Source organism: Talpa europaea (genome assembly GCF_964194135.1).
Source record: "Talpa europaea genome assembly, chromosome: 15".
Lineage (NCBI taxonomy): Eukaryota > Metazoa > Chordata > Mammalia > Eulipotyphla > Talpidae > Talpa > Talpa europaea.
The window spans coordinates 83,065,077-83,081,207 of NC_140083.1; the positions used below are offsets into that span (position 1 = coordinate 83,065,077).

General features: G+C 51.1%; 1 protein-coding gene across 2 annotated transcripts; it reads left to right on the forward strand.

Moving 5' to 3' along the window:
- Positions 1-262: 262 nt before the first annotated feature.
- LOC311184893 (EEF1A lysine methyltransferase 3) lies at positions 263-15,354 on the forward strand (the record flags this gene model as incomplete). Of its 2 annotated transcripts, XM_084255169.1 has the most annotated exons (6): positions 263-439; positions 6,267-6,437; positions 7,339-7,467; positions 8,406-8,528; positions 12,274-12,361; positions 14,774-15,354. In XM_084255169.1, 6 exons carry the CDS (start codon positions 263-265, stop codon positions 15,178-15,180), a joined length of 1,095 nt encoding a protein of 364 aa, XP_084111295.1. The 2 variants fall into 2 exon arrangements, with proteins under 2 accessions (XP_084111295.1, XP_084111296.1); XM_084255170.1 differs by lacking the exons at positions 6,267-6,437; positions 7,339-7,467; positions 8,406-8,528; positions 12,274-12,361; positions 14,774-15,354 and adding exons at positions 541-652; positions 3,970-4,361.
- Positions 15,355-16,131: the final 777 nt, after the last annotated feature.

Consider the following 16,131-nt stretch of genomic DNA (forward strand, 5'->3'; position numbering starts at 1 on the left):
TGGGGACGCGCGTCGCCCCGGGGCGCCGGCCCCCCGCCTCGGGCCCCGCGCCGGGCGCGCGCGTGGGGTGAGCCCGCCGGGAGCGCCGGGGCGGGCGGGAGGCGCGGCCGCTCTCCCCGCCCCCGGCGGCCGGGCTGGAGGGGGGAGGGCGGCCCGGCGGGGGCGGGGCGCGGCCGCCGGGATGCGGAGCCGGCCCGCCGCCCCCCCGCGCGCCCCCGGCCGCCGGCCCGCGCGCCCCGCGCCGCCCGCGCCCCGCGCCCCGATGGCCGAGCCGCGCCGCGAGCCGGAGCCGGAGCCCGAGTCCGTGTTCCCGCGGGAGGACGGGCTCTTCGCCGACTCCTACTCCGAGGAGAGCCGCTTCTGCTTCTGCGGGCACGTGCTGAGCATCACGCAGCACTTCGGGGCGCGCCTCGGGGTGGCCGCCCGCGTGTGGGACGCGGTGAGGGCCGGGGCGGCCGGGGCCGGGGCGGCGGGTCCCCGCAGGCCCCCTCCGCCCGCCATATGGACCCGGCCCGCCACCGCCCCCCTCTCCTCCCGCAGGCGCTGAGCCTCTGCAGCTTCTTCGAGAGCCAGAACGTGGATTTCCGAGGCAAGAAAGTGATTGAACTGGGCGCCGGGACGGGCATCGTGGGGATCTTGGCTGCGCTGCAAGGTGCGTGGGCTTGCGGTGGGGGTGGGTGGGGACGGACGTGGAGAAACGGTCATCTTGGTTCCTGGAAGAGGGGAGTGGCTGGGCCCAGTCCTGTCCCTTCCTTTTAAAAAACTTTTTTCTTTCCCTTCCTTCTTTCCTCTCTCTTTTTTCTTCTCTGTTTCTGTGTTCCAGACGGCGCTGCTTGGCTTTCAAAGCACCAAAGTGGGGGTGATTTGGGGGAGGAAATAGAAACTGGGCAGACCTTAGTAGGAATTGTTTCTGTTTGCACTTTATGTGTTCAGGGGCAATGCTGTCACTTAAGATCCCCTCTACTCTGGACAGGGTCTTGTGTCAAAATTCATAAATGGGAGCACCCTGGAGGGGGAGCAGCCTGGGGCTATTAACCCTCCTAAGTGCTTTCTAACTTGAGTGTATGAATGAGGTTTTGCTTGTTGGAGAAACAGGGAGTTTCTGGGGGTGTGTTTTGTGGGAAGTGGGGTAGACATTAGGCGCTGCCAATTTGGGAAAGAAAAGGTAAGGAAATTTTCACTTTAGTTTTGTCAGAAACCAAAGACTACAAAAGAAACCATCCCTTGTGATCTAACACAGCAAAGCCTCACACTCCAAACTTATTTATGATGTCATCTTCCCCAGGAATGAGAATCAATGTGTCCTCATTTATAGGGACACAAGGAGGCCACCTTCAGGGAGGTCTTCCCAGAGGCAGGCATTCATTCTTCTATCCATTCAACCATGTATTTGGAGCTCCCTACGAATATCCAGAGTCACGCTAGGTTATTGGGATAATCAGTGACTAAAACAGATTTTCTCCAAGGAGCTGATGTTTTAGTGGGAAGATGGGAGATGTCTCAGCACAAGAACAAGGGTCAGAAGGTGAATAGTGTGAATACCAGGTTCGGAAAGACCCTAGATTGTCAAGAGCAGTTTTCCACTAAGGATGGGAGGTGATTTAATCATGCTCAGACAGGAGAAGGCATGCCATATGGAGAGGGACGCTTACGTGCGTTTGTTTCCAGACCAGCTTCTGCTTTCTTGCTCCCTGTTCAGCTGCCAAGTCAGAAATCTGGGCGTCATCCTGCGCCTTTGCCTTCTCCCCTCACATTCCTGAAACCGAGTCCAGTGAGTCATACGGCCTTACTACTTTCCCAGTTGTCTCCTGCTCATCCTGCCCCGTCATCGGCATTCAGACGACGACCAAGTATTCCCTAGATTTTCACCAACACCTTCAGGCTTCCCCTGGGGAAGTGTGGCATGCCCACACTAGATATGGGCATCGTCCTCCGCCAAACCTGTTTCTCCCGCAGGCTTCTCTCCCTGAGTAGATCCAACTGGCGTCCACCCAGTAGAAAACCTAGACATCACCCTGAACGCATCCCCTTCTCACCCCCATGTCCAGCATTCAAATTCTACTGCTTTAGCTCCTGAAAAGCTCTGATGCCTCCTCACGTGTTTCCCTCAGCACCGACGGCTCCCGAGTCCGTGCCGCCTGATGGGTACCAGTTGGTCCAGTTGGTCCAGTTGGTCCTCCTGCTTCACCTCCTGCCCCCTGCCTAGACCTCATGGTCTGTATTTCTTCCCTTCATGTTTTTCCCTCGATCCATCCTCGTCACTGCCCTCCCGTCATCTTCTTCATTTCCAGCTCCATGTTGCGCAAGAGTCAGTTATGGGCCCACTTCCTCGACTTCTCAAACTTATGTGTCCAGACACAAACTCACAATCTCCTGTCCACTCCTACCTCCTTGAGAGGCGTGGCAATTTCATCTTCTAGTTGGTCAAGCCGAACACCATGGAACCAACTTCAGTTTCACTGTCTCTCTGATATTTCATAATCAGTCTGTCAACAAATTATGCTGACTTTACCTTCAAAATATATTCAGCATCGGATTGCTTCTTAAATATTGCCGCTGCCACCGTCATCTCTACCTGGGTCATTGCAGTTGCCTCCTAACCGGTGTCCTTGCTCCTGATCTTGCTCCCCTGCAGTCCACTCTCACCAAAGTAGCCTTAGCGATCCTTTTAAAGCATAAGTCAGTACATGCCGTTCCCCACTTGCAGTTCCCCAGTAGCTTCCCAGCTCATCGCAGACAAAAAGCCAAACTTCTCAGTCTCCTTACAATCTCCTGGTTAGGATCTGGCCCCTACTGTGAGCCCGTCACACGCTCTGCTCCAACCCCTGACCTTTCTGCTGTTTCCTAGATGCGCTCGGCACACTCCGCCCAGGTCTCTGACTTGTACTCTCTCGTGCAGTGCTCCATCGCTTCCTTCAGATCTTTGCCCAAACAGTGTGCTCAGCAGGGCTTTCTCTAGCCACCTGGTTTGGAATTACACCCCCTGTTCCATCCTCAAGCAGTTCTCTCCTCTCCTCTCCTCTCCTGGCTTGACACTAAACCACGCATGGCACTTCCGCCCACCTGATGCCCAGTGCTGGGTTTGCTCTGCTTTGTCAACTGTTGCCTTTTTCTTGTAGCTAGAAGTGAATTCCAGGAGCTGAGGGCTTCTCGTCTGATTGGCTCACTGCTGTAGTCTCAGCACCTGGCATATGATACATAATAAATACCAATGACTGAATGAATTCTTAGTCCTTCCTGTTTCTATAATAGTCATCATGATTATGATGAATAGTTTTGTATTACCAAGTGTCTCTCCTCTAGAGTAAAACTCCAGGAAGGCTGAGGTTTTGTCTGGCTCACCACTATACCCCCAGAACACACACCCACACACATACACACACACACACACAATGTATGAACGAAGCTTTCTGAAATGCTAATCTGATCACCTTCACCCCCTGCTTCTATTCCTAAAACCTTTCCCCTCAATCTCCTCAGTATGTTGTAGTCACTTTTGTTTAGTCTCATATCTTGAGACTTTTCTCCTTCCTTCCAAATCTCTTAAGATCCAGCCTTCCTAGGACGTGCCATGCTCTCTAAGCACCAAGCCTCTGTTCTCTGCGTGGAGAGCTCCACCTGACTAACTCCTGCTTCAGGGCTCGCTGAGGTTTCTGGGAAGGCTGCCAAAGCCCTGGCAGCGAGCTGCTGTTAGTAGGGGCAGTGCGCAGGCCATCTCCAGCCTCCTCCTGCCCGGCTTCTGCTGACATCTGATTGTGTGTTGGGCAGGGAGGTTGAAGATTAGCTCAGACAGAATGTTGATATTGTAGAATGAAGAGTAGCGAAAACGGCACCGGGTGAGCTGAGGTGATGCCAGCTAAAAGCCAAAGTGTGGACTTTAGGCATCAAGATGTCGTCCTCTGGGCCGTGAGGCCTCCAGACCCCTGGGTGTGTCCCTCTGACTTTCCTTTCTCCTCCTTCCTCTCTCAGGGGGGAATGTTACCATCACTGACCTGCCCCTGGCCCTAGAGCAGATCCAGGGCAACGTCCAGGCCAACGTGCCGGCCGCATGCCAGGCCCGGGTCTGCGCCTTGTCCTGGGGGATTGACCAGCATGTCTTCCCTGGAGACTATGACCTGGTGCTGGGGGCCGATATCGTGTACCTGGAGCCCACCTTCCCTCTGCTGCTGGGCACCCTCCAACACCTGTGCGGGCCCCATGGCACCATCTATCTGGCCTCCAAGATGAGAGAGGAGCATGGCACAGAAAGCTTCTTCCAGCACCTCCTGCCCCAGCATTTCCAACTGGAGCTGGCCCAGCGGGATGAGGATGAGAATGTCAACATCTATAGGGCCAGGCGCAGGGAGCCGAGGCCTGCTTGACATCACCCGCAGCTCTTCTGGACCCCTCGGCTCCTGAGGGAAGTGTCATATCTCCAAAACCGTAAACACGAGGACGAAAAAGGCTGGATCGCCCTCGTTCCTCCTTTTTGGTCTCTTCCCCCAGGTACTTTTGGGCATGAGGGAGGCACCTGCTTGCTAGGAACCCTCGGGCCCTGGCAGCTCTGGATGGGAGCATAGGAAGGCGGGAGGGGACCCAGGATGTTTAGGGACGGGGTGGAAAATGGAGTGTTAGAGCAGCGGCTGTGGAGACTGTCACTGAGCACTCCCGGTGCTGCTTGCTTTGTTCCGTTTCTACCCAGTGGATTTTTTCTGGCTGTGCGCCAGATTCTAATGGATTTTTTTTTAAGGGAAAGAAATTGGCATTAGAAATCTCTCCTGTAACCAAAGAACTAAGGGTTTTGGTGGGGAGCTGAGAAGGAAGACCACCCACTTCTTGTTCCTAGAGCTGGAGTCTAGTGGGACCAGGGCGCTAGCTGGGTCAAGTCCCCAGGCCTCTTCATCCTTTTTGGAGTGGGTGCCCTGACCATTCAGTGCGGGGTTCTTTTTCTCTCTGGCTTTTCTTTAGGTTTCCAAGCCCTGTCAGTTCTTCCTTGCTCATGGCTTTGCCTTCGCTTCCTCACTTCCCATTTGGTGCCTGCCTTACTCCTTGGGCCTGTGTCACCCCTCTGCCCTCCTGGCCTCCACTGCGAGAGCCCCTTCAAGCCATTTGCAGACTCTTGTGATCTTTCAGAATCAGCGCTGATTAGCTTCTGCTGCCTGCCGAAGCCACGCTAAGCTCCTCTGCTTGGCGCTGATTCTACCCCCTGTGACCCCAATTACAGTGCTGCTTCATTTCCCGCTGGCTTCCTATATGGACTGCAACCTCTGGCCAACTTCAGGGGGTCTGCTCGTTGTTCCTTAAATCTGCACCAAGATTCCCTGACTTCCTTCATCCCTTCTGATGATTCCTTTCCTGGAAGGGCTGTTTTTACCTGTCAAAATCTTCAATACTCTGCCTCTTTCCTGAAAGAAAAGGAAAAAAAAAGGCTATTCCTGAACTTTCTGTTTGGATGTGATTTCTCTCTCCCTTGAGACTACTGGTTTCTCATCTTACGGGGCTTGTCTTGTGGGGTCGCGGGTTCGCTCCCTATTCTCTCACCGCTCCATCATCTTGGGGAACAGAGTTTGCGGGTCTCTGATTCCCCGAGACAGCGCAGTTCCTGGCACACAGCGGATACTCCACACATATTCTGCTCATCCAACAAATATTTCCTTGGTTTGTAGAAGGGACTCCATCCCTACCTCTCTCGGCGCCTTGCCTAGTTCCCGACCCACCTTTCTACCTCACAAGTGTGTCCTGAGTCAGATGGATAATGGCTGTGAGAACGCATTGAAAATAAACAAAAATGTTACGCGCTGCCTTGTATAGTCATTTTGTGATGCTGTATCTCGTGATTTCCGTTTGCCCTCGCTCTCCCTCGTGTCATAAATCCTTTGTCGCGCGGGTTTTATTACTGGGGTGGGGGGCGAGGGGACTCGCCTGCCAAGGCCCCATGACCCCGCCGGGGGGCGGATGCGCCCTCCAGCCCGCAGGGGGCGCCGCGCGCGGGCCGGCGGGGAGGTTTGGCCCCGGCGCCGCGCCGTAGCCGGCCTCGGGGCGCGCGCGGCTGTGACGCGGAGACATGGCGCTGCTGCGCGCCCTGCGCTGCGGCCTGGGGGCGCGGGCGGCCGGCTGCCCGGTGAGGGGTCCTGGCCCGCCCCCCCATCCCCCGCCCCCCGCGCCCCCCGGGAGCCCCTGCGGGCCGCCCCCCATCCCCCACCCCCACCGCCCCCCGGGAGCCCCTGCGGGCCGCCCCCTCCCCAGGCCTCACGCCGCCTCACGCGCCTCTCGCCCTCTCCCTCCAGGCGGGGCCCCTGCGGCCGCAGCCCCCCCAGGGGCGCGCCCTCCGCGTGGGGCCCCGGCTCGCGTCCGCGGCCTCCAGCAAGGAGCTCCTCATGAAGCTGCGGCGGAAGACGGGGTACTCCTTCGTGAACTGCAAGAAAGCGCTGGAAACGTGCGGCGGGGATCTGCAGCAGGTGTGGGCAGCAGGGATTTGTTAAGGAGGGCGCGCGGGGGGCCTGGAGGGCGGGCCTCACGCCTGGAGCCGCGGGGAGGATTCCGCCTCGGCCGCCCTTGGCCTCGCACTGTCCTTTCAGCAGCGGCTGACGGAGGGCCCCGGGGCGACACCCCATTCCTTGCAAGGCCCTTGCACTGTTTCCCGCTGCTTGCGGCTGAAGGGCTTGTGTGAACTTTGGAGTCATTGGCCAGGACGCGAGAGGTTGGTTGTGCTCTCACTACCTCTTGTGGGAGTGGTGAGCACTTACGTGAGGGGGAAATTCACAGCAACCCTGTGCTCTTGGACGCCTTAATTAATCTTTCAGAATAGCGTGTCCTTGTCTGTGTAAAACAAATACTACGTCTTCCTTATGGAGTCGTTGTGAAGATTAAACCTCTTCAGCAGGCACGATGCTTGGTATTGTATTTAGTGGGAGGCCACCCGTAAATGATCATTTGCTTCAGTTTTTATTTTAGCATTGGGGATTAGCAGAATCAGGGAACCTGAGCTTTTTTTTTTATTATTAAGATTTTACTTATGCATGCAAGAACTGCGGTACAGGCCAGAGGTGCGGGGGTGAGAGGATTCACCAGAGGCAGAGTGGGGAGCAGAACAGGCAGACTGACTGAAATCCACTGCTGAAGGGAGCAGCGGGGAGACAGAAGAGGTCTGCCGCGCCATGTGGGTAGCTCCCTGGCGGGGAATCAAAGTCATGCTGCAGTGGCTGCGGACAGCTTCATAGATTGCATCTTTAACCCCTTGCGCCACCAGGGAGGCCCCCTGAACATACTTTAGAACTCCATTCACTTCTGAATCTGTGGCTCTGTTCTTGAATTCTGCCCCGCCCCCGCCCCCCCCCCCCCTTCGATTTTCATTTCTAGGCAGAGAATTGGCTCCACAAGCAGGCCCAGAAGGAGGGCTGGAGTAAGGCGGCCAAGCTCCATGGGAGGAAGACTAAGGAGGGGCTGATTGGGCTGCTGCAGGAAGGAAACACAGCTGTGTTAGTAGAGGTGAGTTGTCAGAGTTCCAGATACCAGGAGCAGCTGTCTCTTGGGTGTGGTCGGCCTTTCGCCTTTTTTGGGAGGAGGTAATTGAGAACCATAAGGGGTTGTGGGGATTAAACCCACAGTACTTCAGTTATCAGCTGTGGGATCAGGTAGTGTAGGAGTGCACGGGGGTGTGGCTAAGAAAAGTCCTACTTGTATAAAATGGGATTCTTAAATGTAAATACCTGGTCAGTGATTGTTTTCTGGAACAGCTAGATTTTCAGCAAGGACTTAGTTGCTAGGTAATGAGAAGCTGTTCTAGAGGAGATTTGGGGGTCACGATTGGTGAAGAATCAGATGTGGGGTGGTTTAGAGTGAGAGGAGTAAACGACCTGATGGCACTGGTGGTTTGGACTTGGAGGAAGCTGAAGAATAAGTTGATATGGTAGCTACACACAAATGGTGAACGCGCAGCAGGTCCTCTGGGGAATGTGCAGTCATTTTTTTTTTGAGATTTATTTATTTATGCATATGAATGCTGGGGTACAGACACATGCAGAGAGTGGGAGGACTCACCAGAGACAGAGTGAGGAGCAGAACAGGTGGATTGACTGAGATCCACTGTTGAGGGGAGCAGCGGGGAGACAGGAGAGGTCTTGGAATTGAACTCGTGCTGCAGAGGCTGTGGATAGCTTCATTGTGCTGTGTCTTAACCCCTTGCGCCACCAGGGAGGTCCCTGTGCAGTCATTTCTAACTCACTGACACAGCACGAGTCACTTCATTCAGTTTTTGACCTCCTGCTAGGGGAGAAACTTTAGCTTTAAAATCCTGGGGTCATTTATTTCTGTTTTTTCAGTCTGCACCTTGTTCTAGTAATACCTTGGTTTACTCTCCACTCTTGAGGCAGTTTTGGGAACTGTCGATAAGCAGTGGATACAGCAGCTTTCGTTTATTCCCACAGGTAAACTGTGAGACAGATTTTGTTTCCAAGAATTTAAAATTCCAACAGTTAGTCCAGCAAGTAGCCCTTGGAACTATGTTGTATTGTCAGAACCTCAAGGATCAACTCTGCACATACAGGAAGGTGAGTTTGGGGCTTGTCTCTCTCTCTTTTTTTTTTTTTTTTTTTAATAGAGGCATGTTTTATTTATTTATTTATTTGTTTGTTTATACAAGCACTGGGTGCAGCCAGAAGCGCGGGAGGGTGAGAGAATTCACCAGGGCCAGAGTGGGGAGCAGAGCAGGTAGAAGGACCGAGGTACACTGCTGAGGGGAGCAGCGGGCGGCAGGAGAGGTCTGCGCGCCATGTGGGACCCTCCTCCGGTGGCCGGGGAGCAGCCGGGGATCGAACTGGTGCCGCAGAGGCCACGGGCAGCTTCGCAACCCAGCGCTCAATTGCTGCGCCACCGGGGAGGCCCTGGGGCTTGTCTCTGACACGCAGGGTTTGTTTTCCCGACTTAGGGATTTTGCTGTTCGCCTCTTCCAGGCATTTGCGTGTCTTATTCCTTTACTTTGTACGTGCTTAAATGTTCTCTCTCTGGAGAGGAGATCCCTTCCTCCTGTTCTCCTTCCTTACTTTGCTTCATTTAGATTTTTCTTTAAATATGAGAAAAGAAACCCATAAAACTTTTTGTTAGTAGTGCTTATTTATTACATTTCTACTTACTTATATATTGTCTGTCTTCCCATGTAGAATGTTAAGAGCACGACACAGGGAATTTGTCTTTTTGGTGCTGTGACTGGCACAGGACAAGTGTGCCTGGCACCTTGGTTGGGGGCCCAGTAAATCTATTAAATGAGTGAATGATAGCGGCCTAATGATTATTTTTCTAACTCTTATAATTTCTTTTGCATGTGCAGTTTTATTAGCTGGCGTTCTACTGTAAGGATGAGACTGCCTTTTTCTCCCTTTACTTAGTGATTAATTTAGTACCAATGCTGACTTTTTATGCTGTAGTCTAGAATCCATTATATAGTAATTATTCATTTTGATGCTCAGATTTCACCACTGCAAGCCAAGCCTGTGTAAGGTAGCTCTAATGTTCTTTCAATAAATCTCATTATTTTCTGAGTATTTCCTTTTTGGCATAATTAAGATATTTTGGGGTAAGGCACAGGGGTCCAGCCCTCACCTGAGTCATGGGAACTGAGTGTTTCTTTGTTCTGCCTGCGGCAGGTTGGTGGTGAGCGCTTACATGAGGCAGGATATGTGCTTGTGTCATACGTTCTCTGCCGCAGTCATGGAATTGGCTACTTTTCTAAGGAGTCCTGATCCTTTTTAGTGGGGACATAGTTTTTGGACGCCAAGATCTGTGTACCAGTTAAGCCTGTTTCTACTGAGATGTCGTTTCTTTTCTACTCATTCAGCTGACACAGCTGGGAGAGTGTTTGTGCAAGTCCCGAGTCATAGGGTGGGGCCTTTCCTCCCCCCAAGTCTATATTCCCTCTTCCTTCTCTGCTCAGCACACTGGCTCCTAGCGGTTTCAGCCTGTTTCCTTTCTTAGTGTTACAAGACACACAAACATTATTACAGAGTGTCTGTATTCGACCACTGCAAATGACAGGTTTGCAAAGGAGTTCAAGGTTTCTTTGATCTTCTTTTTGTCCTTTGCCTTGGCATTGAGGTTTTGTGGTCAAAGGACTATATTGAAAGTTATTTGAATTAAGCTTTTATTCCCATTCTGTGAGGTTATGTTATTCATTTGAAAATACACTTGCATCTTTAGCTTCTGTATAGTTATTTTATCGCCAGATTTTTGTTGATCTTATTTAATTTTTGAATATGTAAAACATTAATAACATTCCAAAAGTTGAAACTATAATGTCTACGTATGTGCGTGTGCACTTGCGCACGCACACACACACACACACACACACACACTCAGAGAAGTCTTAGTCTTCTTTTTCTTGCTACAGTCCACTTCTGTAAAAATAACCAATTTTAGTGGTTTCTGGTTGTCTTTTATGTCTTTTGCAAAAAAATAAGTGTGTTTATGCAAATACTTATTTCTTACACAAATGGTATTATAATAAGTACATACTTTTAAAATTTGTTTTCTGCACTTAATATATCCTGGAAATTGGGCCTCCCCGGTGGCACAGCGGTTGAGCGCTGGCTTGCAAAGCTGCCAGCAGCCTCTGCAGCACCAGTTCCATCCCCGGCCACCAGGCGAGGGTCCCACATGGCGCACAGACCTTTCCTGCCGCCCACTGCTCTCCTCAGCAGTGTACCTCGTCACTCTGCCTGTTTTGCTCTCCGCTCTGGTGAACTCTCTCACCCTCCTGCGCCTCTGACTGTACTCAGTGCTTGTATAAAATAAAATAAAATAAATCTTTAAAAATATATATATATATATATATCCTGGAAATTCTCCATGGCAGCTCATAGAGATCTTCTTTTTTTCTTTCATTTTTCCCAGCTGCATAGTACTTCATTGTGTGGCTGTATGATGGTTTATTTAGCCAATCTCTACCTGTATTTGAGCAGTTAGACTTATGCTTTATGGTTAGAAATAATTGGCTCAATGAATACCTTTGTGTCTGTGTACTCTTGTACAGGTGAAAGTGCCCTGTCATGGTAAATTACTTTGAATGGATTACAGCATCAAAGGATAAAAGTACATGTAATCTTTTTTTTTTTTAAGATTTATTTATTTATGCACACAAGAGCTGGGGTATAGGCCAGAGGTGTGGGGGGTGGGAGGATCCACCAGAGACAGAGTGGGGAACAGAACAGGCAGACTGACGAAATCCACTGCTGAGGAGTGCAGCAGGCGAGCCAGGAGAGGTCTGCTGTGCCATGTGGGTATTTCCCTGGCTGGAGATCAAACTCGTGCTGCAGTGGCTGCGGATTGCTTCATAGGTTGTGTCTTAACCCCTTGCGCTACCAGGGAGGCCCCAAAAGTATATGTAATCTTGTTAGCTTTGAATTTGTACCAGTTTTTATTACTACCAACAGTCTACAAACCTTCTAGATTTAATATTTTATGATTGTATGAAAATACTGTTTTTTGTGGCCTAGGGGTTAAGTGTCAGCTATCACCTGTGTGGTCTGAGTTCAATCCCCAGCAGGGAGCTAACCCACATATCGCGCAGCAGACCTCCTGTCTCGCCCACTGCCCCCCTTAGCAGTATATTTCAGTAGATCTGCATGTTCTGCTTCCCACTCTGTCTCTGGTGAACCCCCTCACCCCCTACACCCCAGTTCTTCTATGCAAAAAAAAACCTAGCCGGCCTCCCCCGTGGTGCAGCAGTTGAGCGCTGGGTTGTGAAGCTGCCCGCAGCCTCTGCTGCGCTGGTTCAATCCCCGGATGCTTCCTGGCCACTGGAGGAGGGTCCCACATGGCGCGCAGACCTCTCCTGACGCCCGCTGCTCCCCTCAGCAGTGTACTTCGGTCCTTCTGCCTGCTCTGCTCCCTGCTCTGGCTCTGGTGAATTCTCTTACCCTCCCGCGCTTCTGACTGTACCCAGTGCTTGTATAAATAAATAAACAAATAAATCTTTAAAACAAAAAAACCCAACAAAAAACCCTAGCCGTTAAAAATAATAACACACATTAAAAAAAAAAAAATACTGGTTTTGATTTCTAGGAAACTACATTATATGATGTTAGACCAGAGGGTAGGATGGGTATGAAGTTAGGGGTTCTGCAGTGAAAGAATATTTATAGAAATGGAACTTATCAATTTTTAACATCTTTGGTTTAATGAACACATCTATTTATACTTAGTATCTTGAGTCATTTTCTGAGAAATAGGCTATTTTTGCCTAGTCTCTTGATAATTTGAGTTATACAGAATTGATTCATGCTATTTTCTTTGTGCATTTAGGGCTTCTTGAATTCCTCTGAGCTCTCTGATCTTCCTACTGGGCCTGAGAGAGAAGGATCTCTCAAGGATCAGCTGGCTTTAGCAATTGGTGAGTATTTGTAAGGAATTCTGGAAACTAGAAACTAAGAACTAGATATCCTAGTACCTCTGGTGTTTCTCCAAATTCAGATCAAAAACTGCAAACTTATGTGCCTACAAGGGTCCTTTAATATGAATGTGAGAAGTGGGTTGGTATTAGAGATTAAGGAGCAATAGGTACTCTGAAAAGCTCAGTTTCTGCTGAAGGAAACTATTATCAAGCTCTAGCCACTTGTTACTGAAAAGGAAATGTCATTAGAATTTTTAAATTCTTTTCAAGAATTTAGGTTTGCCTACAAAAGTCTCATAGGTTTGTAACTAATTAAAAATTAATTTCAACACTGTGGAGGCATCACTGCTGACCAAAGAAAGCATGCCTTTAGGCAGAGCTAGCCTTTTGACTTCTCTATACACTGGTGGGGAGATAGTAGATCAAAGGTCGTTTCACTTTCTTTATAAAGTGATCCAGGAAAATTTACGATTTTTTTTTTTTTTTTAAGATTTATTTACGCATACAAGAACTGGGGTACAGGCCGGAGGTGTGGGCGATGAGAGAATTCACCAGAGACAGAGTGGGGAGCAGAACAGGCAGAGTGATTGAAATACACTGCAGAGGGGAGCAGCAGGCGAGCCAGGAGTGCTCTGCTGCACCTTGTGCTGACACCTTCTGGTCAGCTCCCTGGCCGGGAATCGAACTCATGCTGCAGTGGCTGCGGACAGCTTCATAGGTTACGTGTTTATCCCTTGTGCCACCAGGGGGGCCCTGTACTTTGTTTTTAGGAATCTCTCGCTATTTAAAAAAATCCGATCCTAAATTTGTGAAGGTGCCTCCTTTAGAGTGTGCTTGCTGTAGGCACCGTGTCTGAGTCATTGTGGTGGGATTAGTGAGGGTTTTGCTTTTTGCTATGCGTCCTTGATGGCGGGAGGGAAGTAGGACTGAGGCTAGAGCTTGCTGGGAATTGACTGCTCATGTGATGTTTCCAGTCGAGGCATCACTTCTGATCGGGTCATCTTGAAGTATGTCTGATATTTACTTCAAGTGAGTCATGGGTGAAAAACCATGCCAGCAGCTGCGTGTGGGGCTTATTAAGAAATTCTGGAAGAGGGCCTCCCCGGTGGCGCAGCGGTTGAGCGCTGGGTTGCGAAACTGCGCGCGGCCTCTGCGGCGCCGGTTCGATCCCCGGCTGCTCCCCGGCCACCAGAGGAGGGTCCCACATGGCGTGCAGACCTCTCCTGCCGCCCGCTGCTCCCCTCAGCAGTGTACTTCGGTCCTTCTGCCTGCTCTGCTCCCCGCTCTGGCTCTGGTGAATTCTCTCACCCTCCCGCGCTTCTGACTGTACCCAGTGCATGTATAAACAAAACAAACAAACAAACCAGCAAAAACAAATAAATAAAGCATGCCTCTATAAAAAAAAAAAAAAAAAAAAAGAAATTCTGGAAGAACTGGGTGCTTCAGCTTGTCAGTTTCTGGGAATTAACTATTGGGTAGATGCTTTCAGCTCTTTTAGATTCCTTTTGGTATCTGGGGACTCCCATTTTATGGTTTTCAGATTTATAACTACAGCTGCTGCAGGCGAAGTCATCAAGACTTCGTTGTTTACTCACCTGTCCCTTCTTTCCTTGTGCCTTAAGAAGGGAGTTACATCCTGAGAAAGGGGAGAGAAAACTGGAATCTGTTTTTGGTGCTCATAAACAATTCTACAAATGTTACTTTTGTTTTTGGTGAGAGGAAATTGAAACCGTTGGATGACATGGAGTTGTGGATTTTCTGGGGCTTTGAGTCATGAATTTTTTTTCTGATACTGGGGATGAGCCAGCATCGTCAGTTGCGGTGGTGTTCAGAAGGGATGGCGGATGTGGTGGGAAAAAAAGCCCTGAGTTTCTTTGAAATCACATCTGAGTTTTAATCCCAGCTCTGCCGCTTTATAGCTGTGTAAGTGCAGGCATCTTGCTCCGCTCTCAGCCTCGTGAATGTCCTAATCATGGCCCACGTTTGAGTGTTCACTGCGACCAGGTGCTGTCATGTATTGTCTTTGTATTATTTCTCCCACTTACCTGTTTCAAATGGTGGTATCTGCATTTTACAGATGAGGAAATGAGAGCTTGAGAAATTAGAATGTTGTTACTAGTTTCTGTCATTAAGTCACCCGCTCCAAGTCACGTAGCCAGTTAGAGGCAAAACTGAGACCAGAGTCCAGGGTCTGTGTGTATTTTGAGCTGTCAGAGTGCCTGACACGGAGCTGCTGCTTCATAAAGGTGTCCACTCGCCCCCCCCCTCCTCTGACTGCACACCCGCGGTGTAAGCGCAGAGTCTCCTAAACCACCCCCCCCACCCATCCCCCCACCCCCCGCTTCTGTCGTACTCCGGCGCTGCCCCAGGCGGCGTATTCTAAACGTGTGTTTTTTGTTTTGCTTTTCATAGGGAAATTGGGAGAAAACATGACTCTTAAACGCGCCGCATGGGTGAAGGCGCCCGCCGGATTCTATGTCGGGTCTTACGTCCACGGAGCGACGCAGAGCCCCTCGCTGCACAACCTGGTGCTGGGCAAGTATGGGGCTCTCGTCGTCTGTGAGACTTCCGGGCGGACAGCAGACCTCGAGGCCGTGGGCCGCCGCCTGGGGCAGCACGTGGTGGGCATGGCCCCGCTCTCCGTGGGCTCCCTGGACGACGCGCCCGGGGGAGAGGCGGAGACCAAGATGCTCGCCCAGCCCTACTTGCTGGACCCCTCCATCACGCTGGGGCAGTTCGTGCGGCCCCAGGGCCTCTCCGTCGTGGACTTCGTGCGCTTTGAGTGTGGGGAAGGCGAGGACACGGCCGAGGCTGAGTAGTTTCCGGAGACGCCCGGCCCGGGAGGAGACGTCTCTTCACTCTGGATGTCATTCCACAGAGAGTTTCCTGGGCCTCTTCAGACCCAGGATATTTCACTTGGCGCTCATAATAAAATTACGTTCTCTGTGGTTAAAGTTACTAAGTGAAGTCATTACACAGTAGACAGACTAGAATCGTCCTGGCTTGTGTACTCCTGGGTTTAGCTTTTTGGGCCTGTGGCGAGTCCTAGAAAAAACAGTGGGCCTTCTGGCGGCGGCTGTCGGTCTGAGAGGAGCTGAGCTGCCCCCTCGCCGCGGCTCTATCAGGTTTCCTGGTGGCGGCTGTCTCGCACCGCCTGTGGCGGGGAGCTCTGGTTGTGCACACATCCTGGTCCCGTCCGCCACGTGCATTTCTTTGGAACTGTTGACTCAGACTTAGTCTGGAAAGTGTGCTTCATTTGTTGATGTCTCTTGCGTGCTTTGAAGGCTCTCCACAGCCGTCTACACACTGGTGTCGGCCGCGTTGCTGCAATTGATAACACCTGGCTCTGAGTCTCTTGAATAAGGGGGTGTGGACGGGTGGGGACTGAGGTTTCCTGGACAGCTGGAAGGCAGATTTTGACATTCTTGTGCCAGAAGCGAATCACAGTGGCCAGGTTCTCCAGAGCACTCTCCACAGCGCCGCGCTCTCCCGCCCCGAGACGTTTCCCCCAGTGCCACATGAGGTGATGGCTGAACAGGCAAACCCAAAATGACAAGGACTCCATTTGCTCGTACGGGTGTCTTTATTTGAAAAGTTAAAAATCTCTGGCGCATACAATTCGGGGCATTTGGGTTTTGACTTTAGGGTATGAGTTTAGGGTAAATAACTTCAGTGACTGTGGGTTAAATAGGTTTTGGAAATACTCATCCTGGAATTTAAGACAAATTTAGGTCCTGGCCCTAGTATTAACTCTATAAAATTAGTCTTAC